Source organism: Callospermophilus lateralis, chromosome 5 (genome assembly GCF_048772815.1).
Source record: "Callospermophilus lateralis isolate mCalLat2 chromosome 5, mCalLat2.hap1, whole genome shotgun sequence".
NCBI classification, from domain to species: domain Eukaryota; kingdom Metazoa; phylum Chordata; class Mammalia; order Rodentia; family Sciuridae; genus Callospermophilus; species Callospermophilus lateralis.
Window position 1 is genome coordinate 39,356,206 of NC_135309.1, and position 20,197 is coordinate 39,376,402.

General features: G+C 37.5%; 1 protein-coding gene and 2 pseudogenes across 1 annotated transcript; all 3 read left to right on the forward strand.

Moving 5' to 3' along the window:
- Positions 1–1,782: 1,782 nt before the first annotated feature.
- On the forward strand, positions 1,783–2,721 carry LOC143399098 (olfactory receptor 2Y1B-like). The gene has a single exon (XM_076855816.2). It carries the CDS (start codon positions 1,783–1,785, stop codon positions 2,719–2,721), a length of 939 nt encoding a protein of 312 aa, XP_076711931.2.
- Positions 2,722–4,254: 1,533 nt separating this feature from the next.
- Positions 4,255–4,974, forward strand: LOC143641710 (transcriptional repressor protein YY1 pseudogene; annotated as a pseudogene).
- A 4,983-nt stretch (positions 4,975–9,957) lies between these two features.
- LOC143399100 (olfactory receptor 2Y1-like) lies at positions 9,958–10,892 on the forward strand (annotated as a pseudogene).
- Positions 10,893–20,197: the final 9,305 nt, after the last annotated feature.

Here is a 20,197-nt window from a genome sequence, read left to right on the forward strand (position 1 = left end):
AATTGCAGAAAACCAAAAATGCAAATGTAAAATGCATTTTGTGCACAAAAAAAAAAGATCAGGAGTAAGGATTAATTTTTTAAAAAAATTAAGGTTAGGATATTAAAGAAAATCATCCTACCTATTTTACATTTGATGCAAGAACATTTTTATAGCATTCTCATGGGTCAAATTTCAGTGAACTGGAAGCATTCATGGTACAAGAATATCAATTCCCTTTCAGGTATTCTATTTTTAGAATGATCTTTTTTCAAATTCTCTCTTTATTGAGTCACAACTATCCTCTCCTAAATTTCAGCACTTGTTCTGAGTTTTATCTTTTGAGAAAAACAAAGAAAATCTACCAATTTTCATATGACAGATCTTTAAACATGCATATAAACTATACTGTTTGTCTTTAACCATTTTCTTTTCTAATCTGAAAGCTGTCAGGAACACTTGTTTCTCATGCAGGGTGTTTAAAGATGTCTTATTAGCTTTTTGACCTTTTAACCTATTTTTTTTCAAGGTTATAATTCATGTCTATGGCCAATAACTTGCAAAATACCCCATGTTCTATCTGTAAGTAGAGACTGTGGGTTACCAATACTGTTGTTTGAATGTGAGTTACAGAAGGATAATTTGTGAAAATCCAGCCATGCCTGGGATGAAAGTGTCAACCAGCTGTACCATCCTGACATCCTCTTTTACTGGGATGAAAGACTTAGGCAGAAAGGAAGGAGATATTTTCAAGCTGTCACCTTTGGTTGAGGAATATGGAGGCCAGTAAAACTTGCATGTCATGATTATTTTCCTCAACTCGAAGTTAAGAGATGGATTTACCAGAAGCAAATGAAGTGGAAAGGACTTTAAAATATCATAACTCATTCTAATGAACTGATGTGTTTATAATTTTTCTCTAAGATGAATCTAGACTTTTCCCAGTTCTTGGAGACAGTTGGCAGCGGCTCATGAGGGGGATTCCAAGGATTAATGTTGACTTGACCACATTCACTGAGCATAAAGAAATAGATGAGCACCTGTGTTCAAACTTGAGCTCTCGTCCTGGGTAAACCTAATACTGGGTAAACCTGAAAGAGTCTACCTAATACAGAAAGAGGGCAAAGGAGAACAATATAGAATACAACTGTTATATCATCCTTCAACTCTCCAGAAAGAGTTGTTTGCTACTTGTAGCACAGTCCTCTTTGCATAATTTTTATTTAGGATTTTTTACATTCCCTGAAATATTTTAAACATGTCCTTTTATCTGAATTATGAGCTATTATGTCAGAAAATGTATTGGATGTAAAAATATACAACATTTACAATTTTTATCTTTAGTTGAATGTGGACAAAGTACCTTTAGTTTATTTATTTCTATATATGTGCTGCTGGGGATCCAACCGAGGGTATCACGTGTGCTATGCCAAGCACTCTACAACTGAGACACAACCCAAGCCCCACATTCTACATTTTAAAAGCTTGTTTCCACATAACTGCAGTAGGTCCTCAGTGCAGTGAGGGAAGCAATGCATCCTTGATATTTTCACACAAGAAACCTCAGACACAAGGCCTTTGCTATAGTCATAGAATAAACAAGCAGCAAAACTAGAGTTCAAATCAAGTTCTTATCACTCCTAATCCAGTCCTATCTTCCTTAGAGAAGAGCTATGAAAAGAAGACAGGACAAAAATGCATACAATAGCAAAACAGTGTTAGGCAATATTGTGACATAAAAATTTAATATGTTTTTAACAAGAGCATTGAATTGTCTTCTGTTATTTGCGCAGGTAAAAGGCTATGGGAAGTTTCAATACCACTTTGGGAGAGGGCTTCATTTTGGTGGGCTTCTCAGATTGGCCTCACCTGGAGCTCCCCTTTTTTACTTTCATTTCAGTATTCTACTCTCTGACTCTCTTTAGCAACACCACCATTATCACACTTTCACAACTGGACCCTCGGCTGCACACGCCCATGTACTTCTTCCTCTGCCACCTCTCCTTCCTGGACCTCTGCTATACCACCAGCACTGTGCCCCAGCTGCTGATCAATCTTTCTGGACTTGACAGGACCATCAGCTATGGAGGGTGTATGGCCCAGTTGTTCATCGCCCTCACTTTGGGTGGAACTGAGTGTGTGCTCCTGGTGGTGATGGCCTTTGACCGCTATGCTGCTGTGTGTCGTCCACTCCACTACACAACCATCATGCACCCCCTGCTCTGCCAGTCACTGGCTATCACCTCCTGGGCGGGAGGCCTCCTGAATGCTCTTATTCAGACTGGCCTTGTGGCATCCCTGCCACTCTGTGGCCTGCACTGCCTGAACCACTTCTTTTGTGAGATGCCTGCATTACTGAAGTTGGCTTGTGAGGATACAGGAGGAACAGAGGCCAATCTCTTTGTGGCTGGAGCCATAATCTTGGTTGTTCCTGTGGCACTAATTCTAGGATCCTATGCACACATTGCTCAGGCAGTGCTGAGGATCAAGTCAATGACTGGGCGCAGAAAGGTTTTTGGGACATGTGGCTCCCATCTTCTGGTGGTTTGTCTGTTTTATGGCTCAGCCATGTACACATATCTCCAGCCCAAGGGCAGTTATTCTGAGAGTGAAGGAAAGTTTGTTGCCCTTTTTTATACTGTCATTAGTCCCATGCTTAATCCTCTGATCTATACCCTAAAGAACAAGGATGTTAAGAGGGCTTTGTGGAATGTACTAGGGAGAGATAGCATTTCCAGGTAGGAGGGGTAATGAGGCCAATGAATATTTTCTGTAATAACTTTTATTTCCTGAAACACTTTCTGTTATTTAGAGTTAGCTGGTCACTAGAAAACAGTGTTGGTGGGACTCAGGATTTTAGCTCCTTCCTTTGTGGAAAGTTGCAAGTGGGAATCTCATGAGTTGCTTTGTAGCTTGTATTTACCATTGTTGTTCAGGAGGGAGTCACTGCTGATCTGTATCACAGTATCCCACAAAAATAACCCTGAGAAACGGATGTGTTCTGGCCAGACGTAGAGATTAGAGGAGGGAAAGGATTCTACACATTTCTGAGAGTGAGGGGAAGATTAATTGTGAAAAATGCCTTTTCCAAAGTCAATAACTCCCAGTGTGGAGTTATGTAGATGGCACTGACCTTAAATGTGGAGGACATGAGTTCACCACTTCATTTCTAATAAATGGCCCCTGGTTACTTCCTCAAATACCTTAGTACCTGTTTTAAGTTCTCCTACAATGATTAATCTTCTAGGATTCTAGTGGTTAGCATATATATGAGTGTCATTTATCTGAATGAAGAAAAAGTCAAATTCATCAGGATAGCATTGAGTAAAAGAGGCATCCAAATCTGGTTAGCTGAACCCAGTCTTAGTCCATGCAACTTGGAGTCATGGAGGTGATATTTTCATGCAAGAGAGAGGAGGATAAAAAAGAAATGAGCACCAAAACCACCAGCAATGTGTTCCAGGCTACAAAATATAAAAATTATTCATTCTATACAACAGCACATCTGTGCCTATTAACTATCTTCTCTCTAGTCCAAAGAGATTTTTTTGTCCAAACTTAAATGAAAAACAAATAGATTTATAGAATTTACTATGTGAGCACCATGTAATGGCACACAAATATTTCATTAGTAAAGTGAAAAATCAGACTAGAGATTAGAATACATTTGCATTGTATATAACAAACAACCTACAAATCTTTTAGGAAAAATAAAATAATCCAATAGAATGTAAAAGTATATGAGCAGATAATTCATGAAGAAAATGAGATGAATAATTAAAAAAAGGAATTCAGAAAATAAAAACTAAGAATATTAAAAAAATTTTAAAAATGATATGAACAATAAACCATGTAAAAAGATGTTGAGTCCAAATCATAATGAATTAAATGCATATTACAGTAATAATGAGATACAATTTTATGCCCATAACATACATTTAAAAGTATCTTCCAATAAAGATAGAAATGAGCTCCAGGAGTCCAGGACCCTGCCCCGCGGTCACACTGCCCCGCTGCGGGGCGGGACTTGGTGCCTCAGGTAGGGCCCCCTTGTGCCGGCTCAGGCTTGGGCTGGAGCCTGTCACCGCGCTGCGCACTCCTTGCTGGAGCTGGGCGGGAGCTGGTGGAAGGGCCTTTGCGCCTGGGGCAAGCACCCCTGGGTTTCGCTGGGGTTTAGCGTTCAGCTCTCTGCAAATAGATTGGATGGAAAAAAAAAAAGATATTGACCATGAGACAGTGGTTGAAGAACAGATCATTGGAGAGAACTCGCCTCCTGATTATTCAGAGTATATGACAGGAAAGAAAGTCCCTCCTGGGGGAATCCCTGCCATTGACCTCTCAGATCCAAAACAGCTGCAGGAATTTGCTAGAATGAAGCCAAGAAAAATTAAAGAAGATGATGCTCCAAGAACAATAGCTTGCCCTCATAAAGGCTGCACAAAGATGTTCAGGGATAACTCTGCTATGAGAAAACATCTGCACACCCACGGCCCCAGAGTCCACGTCTGTGCAGAATGTGGCAAAGCTTTCGTTGAGAGCTCAAAACTAAAACGACACCAACTGGTTCATACTGGAGAGAAGCCCTTCCAGTGCACATTCCAAGGCTGTGGGAAACGCTTTTCACTGGACTTCAATTTGCACACACGTGTGAATCCATACCAGAGACAGGCCCTATGTGTGCCCCTTGGATGGTTGTAATAAGAAATTTGCTCAGTCAACTAATCTGAAATCTCACATCTTAACACATGCTAAGGCCAAAAACAACCAGTGAAAAGAAGAAAAAGAAGACCCTTCTCGACTGCAGGAAGCATCTTCCAGGAGTGTGAATGGGAATAAATATGCCTCTCCTTTGTATATTATTTCTAGGAAGAATTTTAAAAATGAATCCTACACACCTAAGGGACATGTTTTGATAAAGTAGTAAAAATTAAAAAAAAAAAAACTTTAATAAGATGATATTGCTAAGATGCTCTATCTTGCTCTGTAATTTCGTTTCAAAAACACTGTGTTTTTGTAAACTGTGGTCCCAGCAGGAGGACAATTCATGAACTTAGCATCAAAAGAGAATTCTTTATGAAACAGTGCTAAAAATGGGACTTCTTTTCACATTCTTATAAATATGAAGCTCACCTGTTGCTTACAAATTTTTTAATTTTGTATTTTCCAAGCGTCCATATTGTACACCTTTTGGGGATATGCTTAGTAATGCTATGTGTGATTTTTCTGGAGGTTGATAACTTTGCTTGCAGTAGATTTTCTTTAAAAGAATAGGTAGTTACATGCATACTTCAAAAGTATTTTCCTGTACAAAAAAAAAAAAAGTTATATAGGTTTGTTTGCTATCTTAATTTTGGTTGCATTCTTTGATGTTAACACATTTTGTATAATTGTATCGTATAGCTGTATTGAATAATGTAGTATCAAATATTAGAAGTTATTTAATAGTGTTAATCAATTCAAACCCATTTTAGTCATATTTTTTTCCAAAAAAAAAAACTGCCAGATGGTGATGTTCAGTGTAATTTCTTTGCCTGTTCAGTTACAGAAAGTGGTGCTCAGTTGTAGAATGTATTGTACCTTTTAACACCCGATGGGAACATCTCGTGTAACAGAAAGGGCAACAATAAAATAGCGATTCTAAAGAAAGAATATGGCAGAAAAAAAGATGTGTAAAAAAAAAAAAAAAAAAAAAAAAAAAAAAAAAGATAGTAATGAGGAGGAGCTAAGTTGGAAGAGCAGAGCTAGGCTGCAATCCCTGAACCCTCCATAGTCCTGAGTGAAAGCAGGGAAAGAGCAAATGCCCAGGGGGTGATGATAGTGTAAATATTCTGAAACTCAATATTTAACAGTTTGACACTTGGAGGGACTGGTGTGTCGTTACTGGAGCAGAAAATAAGGACAACATTCCTTGATCCGTAACCCTGACCAGGGTGGAGTTTGGGGAAAGGGAGAGGAAAAGCACATGTGCTTACTTCCTTAACAACAGCTGGAAAGAAAAGCAGGCTGAATTAAAATGTGACATAATAACAAAGACAGTGAAAGGGATCAAGTAGCTTAGAACAAACTGTGGACTGAAAGCCAAGCCAGCCCTGGCAGCCATTTTATAGAATTCATAGCTAGCCAACCTCCCTAAAAGAAATTACATCAACACAGCGCCACTCCACCTTCAGATAGCAACAAATAAAACTAGAGGGAATACCTCTGAAATGGGTTGCCCAGTAATCTGTCTAGAAGTTACCTGTGGAGGAATCACTGCTAACTGAAAGTTACTGAGACCCCCTTTCCCTCACCATGGACAAGAGGAGTGCAGTGGAGCTGACCAAGAGCTAATTGCTCTCAGGGACTGCTAACTCTAACCCAGCACTCAACACAGCCTCTGTAGGAGCTCAGACAGAGATGGGCCAACTGACACCCCACCCCATCATGGTGATGAGTAAACCAAGTGTGCTGTACCCACCAGAACTGAGGCTTCTGTAGGACAAGGAGGCCAGAGACAGCTTGTACCTGCAGGCCTCATGGTTGCAGAAGGGTTCAAGGAGCTTGGATAGCACAGTATCAAGGATATCCCAGAAGAAGGAAGCAGCACAGCAATTCAAAACTGTGAACAGTAAGAGACCAGGGGCAGGCTGTCCAACTGACCCCTTTTCCCAGTCAGCAGAGGGGAACAGAGCTCACTCTTCATACTTACAGGCATTAAGAGCTCTCTTGGGCCAAGTGTCTCTCTATCCCAGTCAGAGGGTCAGTACCCCAGTAATCTAGATCAGCTTGTAATACTGTAATACTTACCACATTAATTTCGATCATTCAGGTATGTCTATCTCTTGTTATACTGTGGACTCTCTTAGAATCAGAGATTATATTTTTTTGCATTTTTTCAGACAAATAGAAGGCACCAAATCAATGTTTTTAATCACAGTAACACTAACTACCACTGAATGGATGTCTACCATACACATGCATTTCCTATCTAATTTGTCATTAATCCACAAACAGTAGTACAGAATAGGTAACATTGTATCATAATACTGGTGGAGAAACACTGAAGCTCAAGCTGTCGAAGTAAAGTTAGTAATAACAGACCTATTCTCTTACATTGCATTGTAATTCCTTAACTGAAAGCACATAATTTTTTTTTAAGAAAGAGTGAGAGAGAGGAGAGAGAGGGAAGAGAGAATTTTTTTTTTATATATTTATTTTTTAGCATTTGGCGCACACAACATCTTTGTCTGTATGTGGTGCTGAGGATCGAACCCGGGCCGCACGCATGCCAGGCATGGTGCGCTACCGCTTGAGCCACATCCCCAGCCCGAAAGCACATAATTTTAAATATTGACTTTTTTATTTCATAGAGTATGTAGAAAGGTCATTTTCTCAATACATAATTTTTAGTGAATAAGTGAATTTTAAATATATTGGAAATAAAAGCAGAACATACAAACAAGTAATATTAAAACATTAAATTTTGTAACAGAGAAATCAAGCTTCAAACTTTTTCACATCAAGGAAATAAGTATTTAGTTGCATCAATTATTCATATATCTGAGGATATATGAATATTATATGAGAAATCAAGGGGAAAATAAGATATTTCAGATGTATGGTGACTATAGTAGGCTTAAAGTGGAATGTGGAATGTTTGGAATCACCACACTGGGACTCCGAGTTCTCCAAGGCCACACTGGTGAACAACTCTCTTCACCACTCTTAAGGAAGCCTTGGTAATGCCCCAGGGAAGATTGGGTGCTCTCAGTCCTACAGTCAGAAGATGGGTTAATAATATACCAGCTCATTGCTGGTCTCAGACAGTTAGGGTGAGCAATGGGGTTTGTTGTGGGGCATGTACCCACCTCCTAGGTCATGAGCCCCAGCAATCTTTCCTATTGTGGGAGGGAACCATATCTAGTCATTACTTATCAAAGATAGGAATTCTAATCTGATCACTCCCCACAACAAATGAAATCAGAACCAAAGAAGATGGTATTTCCAGATATCACCAAAAATATCCAGTGTTTCTCATATCTGCTTGGAAACCGATAAAATTGAGAAAGATAAATGCAGCAGTTTTCTCTCCTTGACCTTCAAGTGAGTAATGACCAAGTGGTCTACTCTGGCTCCACAGGTGAATCTAGAATATAAGAAATAGTCTCTTAAGCAATTATCACTGGTTTCCATTATACTAGGGCCCCAGTTTGAGGCAAAGAAATTTTAAATTCATACAAAACATTATATCAATGATAGTCTTTTCTTCTCTATTGTCTATCCATCCATCTACCATTATATGTACAACATGTCAAAAAAAAGTTAGCTACATCTCTTTATTTTCAACTGTGTGCACTTAGAAAAATAAGCTCTTTTTTAATGGGTACTGTGAGGGTTGACTTAAAATCCTTTTGCAGTCCCATCTGTAACTCAAATCCTATGATGCCAAGGCTTTCATTTCCAAAGTAAATTGAGGACATCAGGGGCATGGGCAGAGTTGCTGAAGTAAATCAAGGAGGGCTTCTTGAAGGACAAGATGATGGGATGAAATTCATCCTAGATGGAGACAATGTTCTGGGCCAGAAGTCAGAGTTAAAACAAGAAACTTGCTAATTCAGTCTTTGAATATCAACTAAGCTCTCAGGATGCAAACCTTGTTTTTTTAATTTTTTCAACTTACACTAGAAAATATTGGTGTATTATCTTTGGGAATTTGATAAAAGAATCTTGAAGATCACCCTAAATAGTTGTGGCATAATGTGGGATACTGTGTGATTTCCAACATGAAAGGGTAAGGGTCCAGACAGAGAACGATGGGGGCTATAGAAGAGCAGATGTTGATGGAGGACCGGTAGAAGGATGTTTCAATACTGAACAAGATTTTTGATAGTGAAATTAATCTCTCAACCCCTAAAGAAAGAGCAGGTATACTAAGAAAAATTAGATTCAAATTTTAAAATACATGACTGAGCTATGAAGGTGATTGAGAAGAAATTTGTGGAACCTTCTCTTTTGCTTAGATTAAATATTATGATTTGAATTGGTTCCATTATAGTCTGACAATATCATTAAGTTGATGGAATGGCATGAAGGATGTAATAGTACATGCTCTTAGAAATATTTTCAAACATGATTTCTGGTCAATAAGCTTATTACTTATAGAGGTCATGCATAGACACACAGATGTGCACACATTTAACCACAAACACATAGAGTTGCACATACATAATCATTGATTTTGGTATTGTAGGAAACCAAATCTGAAAAAATGCATTGTGTATGCATAGGTGATTACCAGTAGAAATTAATTTTTTCATTTTCTGTAGTAAATATGTATGAGATATATAAGAGTTTGGGGTTTAGTTCAGTGAGTAGAGCATTTGCCTACATGCATAAAACCCTGGTTAAATCCCTAACACAGCTAAATTAATTAATTAATTAATTATCCATATGTATGTATACTCATAATAACATTAAATGTACCATTGTAAGTATCTAATTCAGTGACATTAAGAATAGTTATTGTTGTGATGTTATGCAACCATCACTACTGTTCATCTCAGAAATTTTTGATCATTCTATACTACAACTGTACCCAGTAAACAATAACTTCGTTCTCCCCTTCCCCCAGAACCCTGAGGGACTATCATTCTATATTTCTATCTTTATAATTTTGACTATTTTAGGTACCTTATATAAGTGAATACATGTAACAAGTGTCCTTTTATATCTGACTTATTTCACTTAGCATAATGTCTGCAAAGTTCGGCCCATTGTGTTTTGGGGGTTTGTGTTTGGGTTTTTTGGTGCACTTATTATACAAATTAGCAAACTGAATAAGATCAGGACTAGATAGGAAGCTCAAAACTATCTTACCCATCTTACAGTTAATGGAGGAACATTTTTACCATATCCTCAAATGTTGTGAAACAACATTTTAATTCAAGTTCTTCAGAGGAAGCATTGAATTGTCTTCTGTTATTTTGCAGGTGCAAGGCTATGGGAAGCTTTAACACCAGTTTTGAAGAGGGCTTCGTTTTGGTGGGCTTCTCAGATTGGCCACAACTGGAACTTACCTTTTTTGTCTTCATTTCAATTTTCTACTCCTAACCCTCTTTGGCAACACCACCATCATTGCTCTGTCACGATTGGGCCCTAGACTGCATACACCCATGTATTTCTTCCTCTGCCACCTTTCCTCCCTGGACCTCTGCTATACCACCAGCACTGTGCCTCAGCTGCTGATCAATCTTTCTGGATTTGACAGGACCATCAGCTATAGAGGGGTGTGACTCAGCTCTTCATCTACCTCTCCCTGGGTAGAACTGAGTGTATTCTCCTCTTTGTGATGGTCATTGACCACTATGTTGCTGTGTGTCGTCCACTCCACTACACAACCAACATGCACCCCCTTCTCTGCCAGTCCCTGGCTATTGCTGCCTGGTGGGAGGTCATATGAACTCTCTGATTCAGACAAGCTTCATGATTGTCATGCCTCTCTGTGGCCTCCATTACCTGAACCACTTCTTCTGTGAGATGCCTGTATTCCAGAAGTTGGCTTGTGAAGACATTGGAGGAATAGACGCCTATTTGTTTGTGGCTGGAGCCATAATTTTGGTCTTTCCTGTAGTCCTGATTATAGGCTCCTATACACACATTGCTCGGGCAGTGTTGAGGATCAAGTCAATGGCTGGACGCAGAAAGGCTTTTGGAACATGTGGGTCCCATCTCTGGTGGTTTGTCTTTTTTATGGCTCAGCCATGTACACATACCTCCAACCCATGGGCAGTTACTCTGAGATTGAAGGAAAGTTTGTTGCCCTTTTTTATACTGTCATTACTCCCATGCTCAATCCTCTGATCTATACCCTAAGGAACAAGTATGTGAAGGGGGCTCTGTGGAAGGTACTGAGGAGAGACAGAGATTCCAGGTAGGAGGAGAAATGAGGGCCAGTAAAATATCATATAATCTCTTTCATATTATGAATCCCACCTTGTTCCTTGGAAGGAGGTTGGTAGTTAACTAGAAAGTGCCTTCAGTTGGAATCAAGATTTTATTCACTTATTTTTCTGGAAGATGGAAATGGGGATCTCTTGAGTTGCTTTTTAGGCTAGTGTTTATGATCTTTGGCCAGCAAGAAGTAATTGTTATTTGTATCACAACCTTCCAAGAGAAAAGTTGGGATATGGGTGTGTTATGTCCTCTTGTGGAGAATGGGGATGGGTTTTTGACAAGTCTGAGACTGAAAGAAGACTTAATTCATAATTAAAGCACATTTCCAAAGCAATGATTGCCAATGTAGTACTCTGTACTCAAAGGCAGAGAACAAGAGTTTACTTCTGCTTTATAAATTGATTGTGGATTAGGGAGGGATACAGATGAAAGGTAAAGCTTGATTAGCATATGAGAGGTCCTGGGTTCAGTCTCCAGCACCAAAAAAATCAATAAATAAATATCTAACCATGACCCTATTCATATCTCTTCACATCTCAGGGTCTGTTTCTAAGGTCTTGTACAGTAGTTACCCTTCTGTGAAATATGGCACAGTTAAGAAAATCATAAACAGAATAATTGCAGAGAGCACGTAGAGTTTCAGATATGATGTCCCTTCACCTACTAGAACAAAAAAGCAAAATGATTAGGGTGGTACTGGGCAAAGGAAAGCATAAATATCTTACAAGATACATTAAGAGTTTCAGTCAAGCTACTTGTTTTGACACAAAAGCTATTTTCTATTCAACTCCTGTGTTTAATACAGAATTCTTCATAATAGCCAAGATAAGGCATTAACCAGGATGTCCATCATTGGACTAATAGATAAATAAAATGTTGTGTATATACACAATGGAAAGTTATTCAGCTATAAAAAGAATGAAATCCTGTAATTTGCAATATCTGGAAGATGTAATATTAAGTGAAATAAGCCAGGCACAAAAGGAAAAATATGTCAATTCCCACTCATATATGAAGCTTAAAAAGTTGGTGTCATAGAAAAGAGAGTAGATGGGTGGTCACTAGAACCCAGTATGCATAAGGATGAGGGAGGATAGAGAAGGGTTGAACAATGAGTACCAAAACATAGGTAATAGGAGGAATATGTTCTCATGTTCTACAGCCCACTGGGTGAGTATGATTTATTACAATTCATTATGCTTCAAAATAATGAGAAGAGATAAGTTTGAAGCTTCCCAACACATCAAAATGATAAACGTTTGAGGAGAGAGAAATGCAAATATTATTTATTTGATCATTACTCATTGCATACATGCATATATACATATGTGTGTATGTATAACTGTAGACCATAATATGTGTAATTATTATGTTAAATTAAAAGTAAAAGTAAAATGTAGCAAGTTACATCACAAAACAGTATTTTTCCATGTAAAAGAGAAGAAAAGAACATTAAAATAGTGATTCAAGGGGAAGGGATATAAGAAAGAAAAAGACTAAAAGAGTAACACAAAGGAGAAAGAGACAGAAATATCCATGGTAGGGAACAGTATAGAGTTAAGAAGTTCTAAGCTAAAGTATAAAGAAAATGGATATTTGAAATATCACCACTATCATTTTATTCCATGTATTTAAATAATGGTTTTAAGTAAAAACACAAGTGTTTGTGTTAAAGTAATATAGTAGCTGAGTAAGATCCACCAGAATCATCTCCCACAAACACAAACTGAAGAGTTATTCATGCACCAAACTAACTTCACAAAAAATACAAAAGCTACATGAGAGACTATTGTACCTGGTTTTAATATAACAATAAGAAAAGATGAATTGAAAAAGAGTTTCCCACATCACACTCTCCTAAAACCAAACCATAAAGAGAGACCCCTACTTGGGGAAAGAAATGAAGTCCAGGCACTAGACTTGGGACCCAGCCTAAGAATCACCAAGGTGAAACCTAATGCTGGCAGAGCCTCATGAGCTATATCTGTGGACCAAACCACTGGAATTTCATTAGCCAGGCAACTAAGGATGCTGCCACAAACAGTCTCCCAATCTTGAACATCACAACTATCCCTAGGCCAGTACTTGAAGGTGGAGTTCTAGACCTACCCTTGCACCAGACAGAGACCTGTGCCTATGTGGGACAGATTTTTGTTTTGACCTGTATCACCACCAGCTGAGGCATGGGCCTGGATACATCCCTGACATTGTGCATGTCACTGAGAATGCAAAATGACCCAGCTCAGCATCAGCCCCACTTGTGAAGAGACTACCTTTACCAAAGCTACTCCAACTTTGTGCAGCATAGTATTGGGCAAGGTTCCAATTTGTATCTATTTGCTCGGGATAGATACTGTAGACACAGGACTTTGCCTTGGGACTTGGTGCTGGGTTTGTGGAACCTAACACTGAGAAGATCCTAATGGCTTCCACTCCCAGAACAGTACACATGTCCAGAGCCTCTAAACAACCCTGATGTCAGGTGGAGACATGTGAATCAGTCAATTGGATTTCTATTCTGGCCAGCATCACCTTTGGCTGATTGCAATGGTCCATCTCAGCAGTGGACAACTCAAAGCAGTGCAAGTCTTGGTTCTACCCAGAGCTGCAGTGGTTTCAGTGGGCTCTGGGCTCAGGGTATGACACTGCATTGCAGAATTTGTGGCCTCAGATATGATACAAGAGACTGAGGCCAGAGCTAGAGAGAATTCTCCAGTTCCTGAGTGACCCAATATGAGATTTTGGGACTACCCTCATCCCCAGAGAAAGGCTTCCGGTGACAAATCATTATTTTTAGGCACTATTCCCATTCTTACTGAATAATACCCTCTAGTTCTGAGACAGCAACAACACACCAATGAACCTGAACTTAGATACTTCTAGTGCCTTAGAGAGAAAACTTAAATTTAGGGCACCTCTGATGGAGAGAAAGAGAGAGAGAGAGAGAGAGAGAGAGAGAGAGAGAGAGAGAGAGAGAGAGAGAGAGAAAACGAGAGTGTAGCCTCCAAGAACATAAACAGCCTGCTTGAATATCTGGAAATATGAGCATGAGCAAATGAACAATGCATATTAGGAAGACTGGAATAAATACCTACAATAAATAATCCTACAATGCACAGATGATAGTCCATACAAAGAGCATTACGAACATTCAGGGAACCGTGACCTCCACCTAATAGTCAAAATAAGATGTCAGAAGCCAACTAGATAATAACCAGTATGGGCAAACTCTTAGATGAAGAATATGAAATAGCTGTATTTAAAAAACTCATTGAGCATAAAGAGAGCACAAAGAAACAACTTTATATTTTAACAGAGAAACTTGACAGAGAAATGAGAGAAATTCAAACAAATCAAACAGAAATCCTTGAGCAAAAAACACACTAAGTGAAATTAAAATGTGCCAAACACATCAATAGGAAAGAAGATCAAACAGAAAAAAAAAGTAGAGAACTCAAAAACAGGTTATTTTTCAAAAAATCATTAGAAGAGAAATGAAGAAAACCTACTGAACTCTGTGCCAACAAAAAAAAAAAAAATTCAAGTGATTGGAGTTCAAGAAAGATCAAAGAATAACAAAGGGTTAGAAATATTAGTCCAGGAGATTATAATAGAAAATTTCCAGAACATGAAGAAGGCTATAAATATCCAGGTACAGAAAGGTTTGAGGTCACTGGATTTTTGTTTTGTTTTGTTTTGTTTTGTTTTGTTTTGTTTTGACTTAACCAACTCTGCCCCAAGACACATTATATGCAAGCTTTCAAAGATGAAAGATAAGGAGAAGATTCACAAAGCTACAAGAGAAAAACAAATAGCACATAAAAGTTTCCCAATTTGCCTAAAATCATACTTCAAAACAGAAATCTTACAGGCCAGGAGAGAGTGTCATCAGATATTAACAGTACTACAAGAAAAAAACTGCCAACCAATACTGTACCCACCAGTGCCCTGTATAAAGAAGAAGAGATAAAAGATATTCCTAGGCAAACAAAAGTATTGAAATGCTAAACTTCTTCAAACTTGAAAAAGAAGAAACATTAATAACTAAGAAGAGCCAGATGTGATTCCACATGCCTGTAATACCTGTCAAGCAGGAGGCTGAGGCAGTAGGATCACAAGTTTGAAGCCAGCCTCAGCAATTTAGAAAGGCCCTAAGCAACTTAGTGAGACCCTGTCTCAAAAAAACAAAAAAATGGCAGGGGTTGTAGGTTGGTGGTAAAGTGCCCCTGGGTTCAATTTCTAGTACTAAGGGTATAAAAGAGAATATGTGTGCAAGAAGAAAACTTTGAAAGTGTAGGACTCACTGGCAAAATTAACTTTACAGACACATTCAGAAATAATCCAATCCCAAAGAGCAAAGGCTGAATATTCTCTCTGATATATGGATGCTAACCCACATTAAGTGTGGGGCGGGGAGTGTGGGGAGCAGGGAATAGAGGTTCATTGGATTAGACAACGGAGAATGAAGGGAAGGGATGGAAATAGGAATAGGAAAGACAGTAGAATGAATTGAACAGAACTTTCCTATATTCACATAAGAATACACAACCATTGTAACTCTACATCTACACAAGAATGGGATCCTAATTATTAGAATTAAGTTATACTCCATGTAGGTAGAATATGTCAAAATATACTCTACTGTCACATACATCTAAAAGAACAGCTAAACAAAATAAGAAAGGGACCTGGGGGAGGGAAGGGGAAATGGAGAAAGAAACATTGAGGACTGATATTGCTTATTCTTAGATTGTATGCATGTATGTAACAATGAATCTCATCATTATGTAAAACTATAATGAACTTATAAAATATGGAAAACAGTAACTGAGGTGGATAGAGCAAAGATACTGTAAACTTCATAACAACAACTATTTAAATAAAAATGTATAATTAATAAAAATAAATTGAGATACAATCAAAATACTGTTTTAAAAGTCAGAAAAATAGGAAAAAATGTAGTAAAAACAGACAACTATTAGCTGATTTTGAAAGACTTACTTTTAGTATAAATATATCAGTAGACTGAATATAAAAAGAAAAAATATATAGTATACAAATGCTAAAATTAATAAACCTGGTGTGGATACGCAGACATCAGGAAGGATGTGTGTGGACATTAATAATCTCATTGTGATTAAGTGGTGAAATGCATAATAGTGAAGAATACAAATCACTTATGTCTAACATTCCAGAAAATGTGTGTGCCTAATATGAGAATTTAAAAACACATAAATAAAAATGGATAAAACAAGAAAAATATTTTTAAAAGAAAAAAAAAACTTGAAATGAAATCACCATTTGACTCAGTTATCCCACTCCTCAATATATACCCAAAGGACTACAAATTAACATACTACAGTGACACAGCCACATCAATGTTTATAGCAGTTCAATTCACAATAGCTAAGATATAGAACCAACAGATGAATGGATAAAGAAAATGTAGTATATATACAGAATACTACATATTCATAAAAATGAAGGACTTTATGACATTTGCAGGTAAATGGATGGATCTGGAGACTATCATGTTAAGTGAAATAAGCCAATTCCCAAAAACCAAAGGCCAAATGTTCTCCTTGAGAAATGTGGATGTTAACACACACCAAGGGGGTAATGATAAGAATATAAGTTAATTGGAATAGACAAAGGGACCAAAGGGAATGGGGGGAGGGTTGGGAGTATAAAATAGAGTGGAATGAATCTACCATGACTTTTCTATGTTCATATATGAATACACAACCAGTGAAAATACACATCATGTACAACCACAAGAATTAGAATAAGTTATACTCCATGTATATATGTCAAAATACATTCTACTGTCAGGTGTATTTAAAAAGAACATTTTTAAATAAAAATATTTTAAAGTATCTCATAAAAAAACAGAATAGGTGGCTTCACTGCCAAGTTCTACCAAACAATTGAAGAACTAATACCAATTATTCTAAACTTATTCCAAAAAAAATTGAAAAGGAGGGAATTCTTGTGCTCATTCTATGAGGCCAGCATTATCTTGACGCCAAAACCTGACAGGGACACAACAACAAAATAAGAAAACTAATGCCAATTTCTTGATGAATATAGATGCAAAAATCCTCAACAAAATGCTAACAAACCAAATCCAACAGAACATTAAAAGATTATTCAACATGATCAAGTAGGATTCATCTCAGAGACGTAAGGATGGTTCAAACTACACAAATCAATAAACATGATACACTACACCAAAAGAATAAAGGACAAAAACCTCTTGACAATCTCAATAGATATGGAAAAAATATTTGATAAAATTCAACATTCCTTCACAATAAAAATTCTGAAGAAATTAGGCATAGAATAAAACATACCTCAACATAATAAAGGCCATACATAGTAAGCCAACAGTTAACATAATACTTAATGGAGAAAGGCCAAATGCTTTCTTTCTAGAATCAGGGACAAGACATGAATGGCTACTTTCACTACTTTTATTCAATATAATACCAAAAGTACTAGCCAAAGCAATAAGACACAATAAAAATAGGGCATGGTGCGGGGGGGGGGGGTCCACACTGGAAAAAAGGAAGGTAAGTTTCTTATATTTGATGTAATTGCATATACAGAAGTCCTAAAGATTAATAAAAATATATAAAGAAAGTCCTAATGACTATACTGAAAAACTATTAGAACTAATAAATTAATTCAGCCTTGCCATCAATTATACCACACTTTAATAATTTTCCTCCTCTAGTACACCTATACCTGTCTTTTCTATAGTTCATTTCTCTTTCTCTGGCTGCCTGAAATGTTGGAGTTCCTCAAGATTCAGTATAAGCACTTTATGTCTCTTCCTGTAATCTGATTTCTCTCCTTCACTAGTTCAACTTCAACCATTGTTGAAAAAGTAAAGAAAGAGAATTATCCACAGCAAGTCCAGCTCTGCCACTTGAGACTTAGGAACTTGCTGATCTGTCAAATGTTTCAAGGATTCTGGGTAGACCCTCTAGAAAGGTTCAAAGGTTCAATGCATCATGTAGAGTCCTGGGGAATTAGTGTAAAGCCACATTCACTTCTACTGATAAATATTTTGCTTTTAGAAACAAAACCAAGATTGCTAATGGACTCTGGAAAAGACTAGATGTATAATCAAGGAACACTGATTGTCACCTAATTGCCTGTCAGTCTATGAGATGGCACTATCTTATCCAACAACCCATAAAGTTGAATGAGAGAAAAAGCAATTCTTTATCAACTTGAATATATATATGGGATTAAACTCTAGTAGGTCTAGAATCACAAATAATTTGTAAGTGAATGATATGATGGCTCTCAGAACACCTACTCCTGCTTCATTGTTTCCTCTTCTGCAAGATATCTACCTCAAAGGCCTATAAGAATTGCCCAAGACTAGATGGTGAAGAAGAAAAAAATCTTTGCCCTGAATTATAGATGGGATTGCATGAAATGTTGGCACCAGCTAAAATGAAACTATATTAAGTCCAAGTGGACAGAACTTGGGGCAGTGTATCTGAATGTATACTTTATGTGAAAATACCAATGTCCAGATATATGACTCTATTGTGACTCATGAGATGTGGTTGACAGTTTCTCCAATGTTCAGAGACTTACAAAGGTCTGGGAAGTACATAGAGAGAAACCTCTCAGAATGGACACAGGAGGTCATCTGTTTCAAGAAAGGGTCTCAATATTTACATACACACCAAAAAAAAAAAAAATCTTCTGGATGTCTGTCAACCTCTTTCCTCAGCTACCCCAGAGATTACTCAATGGGCCTGGGTATAAATTTGCAATGTTGCAAGCAAAGGAAGCTAAGCATAGTTTTGATGACAAGGATTTCTTTTTCATTAGGTTAATGTACCTACTTTTAGAACTAGTGTCCTGACTGGCAAAACTAAAGGCCAGTATGGAGCCCCTCCTATCCATTATTCCTTGGGGAGGCAAGCTAGCTTTTGGGGGCAGGTTTATAACACTGAGCCCTTTCTAGCTACCTTTCTATTCTGTAATAGAATTTATTCTGCATACAAAATAAATTAGCCTTCCCCTTCCGCAATGCTTCAGCACTATTTTCTGTGGACGTATGTGATAGTTATTGACCATCAAGACACTCCACACAGTATTCTCCCAAACAAAACTCATCAGAGCATAAGAAAAAAATGTGACCATGAATTCCATGTTCATAAAAGGCATTATTTTTTCCATGAATCACAATGACTAGGAGAGCAGTGCATTATAAACTATTTGGATGACCTACAGAAAAACAAGTTATCTTACTAGCTTGAAGACAACATTCTATTGGGTTGAAGTATTGTATACAAGGCAACATTTGCTTTATATATCTGATGTACATTTTTCCTAAAGCCCAAACTAAGAAGTGAAAATAGTATGAAACTCTCACTATCTAATAACCTGCTCAAGTTTTCCTTCTTATCTTCAAAACCTTGAGCTAAGGCTTCAGGCTGGGCTTGGGGCTCAGTAGTACAGCACTCACCTAGCATGTGTGAGACATTGGGTTCCATCATCAGAACCACATAAAAATAAAATTAAGGTATTATGTCCACCTACAACTAAAAAATAAAAATTATTTTTAATTTTAAAAAACACCTTGGACTTAGCTGATTTTGTGATCTCTGCTTCCAAAAGTGCCCACCAGAGGATAAACAATGGGGCTTCACATGGTGTATTCTTCCCATGATGTTACTGAACTGGCAGTTAAGAGTATTAATTCCTAGACTGAGATGAATAACCTCAAATATCAAGGGAAATAGGATTGTTACTACATCAGGGAGACAATAAAGGCATATTTAGGATTAATAGAATTCTCTGGGGTAATTCTTAATATTGCTACATTTGATAGTTATCATCTTGGAAAATTATAACCACCCAACAAAGACAGTATCACTAAGTCCTAATAACCTGTAAAAACAGAAGTTTAGTTCCTCTAATCAGGTAGTGGTTGAAAGCGAAGATAATATGAACTGGGTCACAGGAGACTTGTGTGATTAAAATGAATGCCCACCGTGACCTTGAAACCCATTACAGAAATGAAGATTGTGTCTGTTATGGATACTTTTATGTATATATTAACCAATTATTTTTATTTTATTTATAGGTCATCAGATTCCAAGAAGTTTCTTTTAGACCAAGTGAAAAGAACAGAACATTAGCCAGAGTTCATGGACTCAAGATAAGATAGACACCATGGCTGGAAGGACTTATAACCCCTGTGGAAAGAAGTGGAGTGTGTTGCCTTCTGTAAAGTGAAAGCCTGAATTTGCATAAA

What these genes read in the sequence shown, in the direction of transcription:
- LOC143399098 (XM_076855816.2), top strand. Translation starts at nt 1,783, where the DNA reads ATGGGAAGTTTCAATACCACTTTGGGAGAGGGCTTCATTTTGGTGGGC.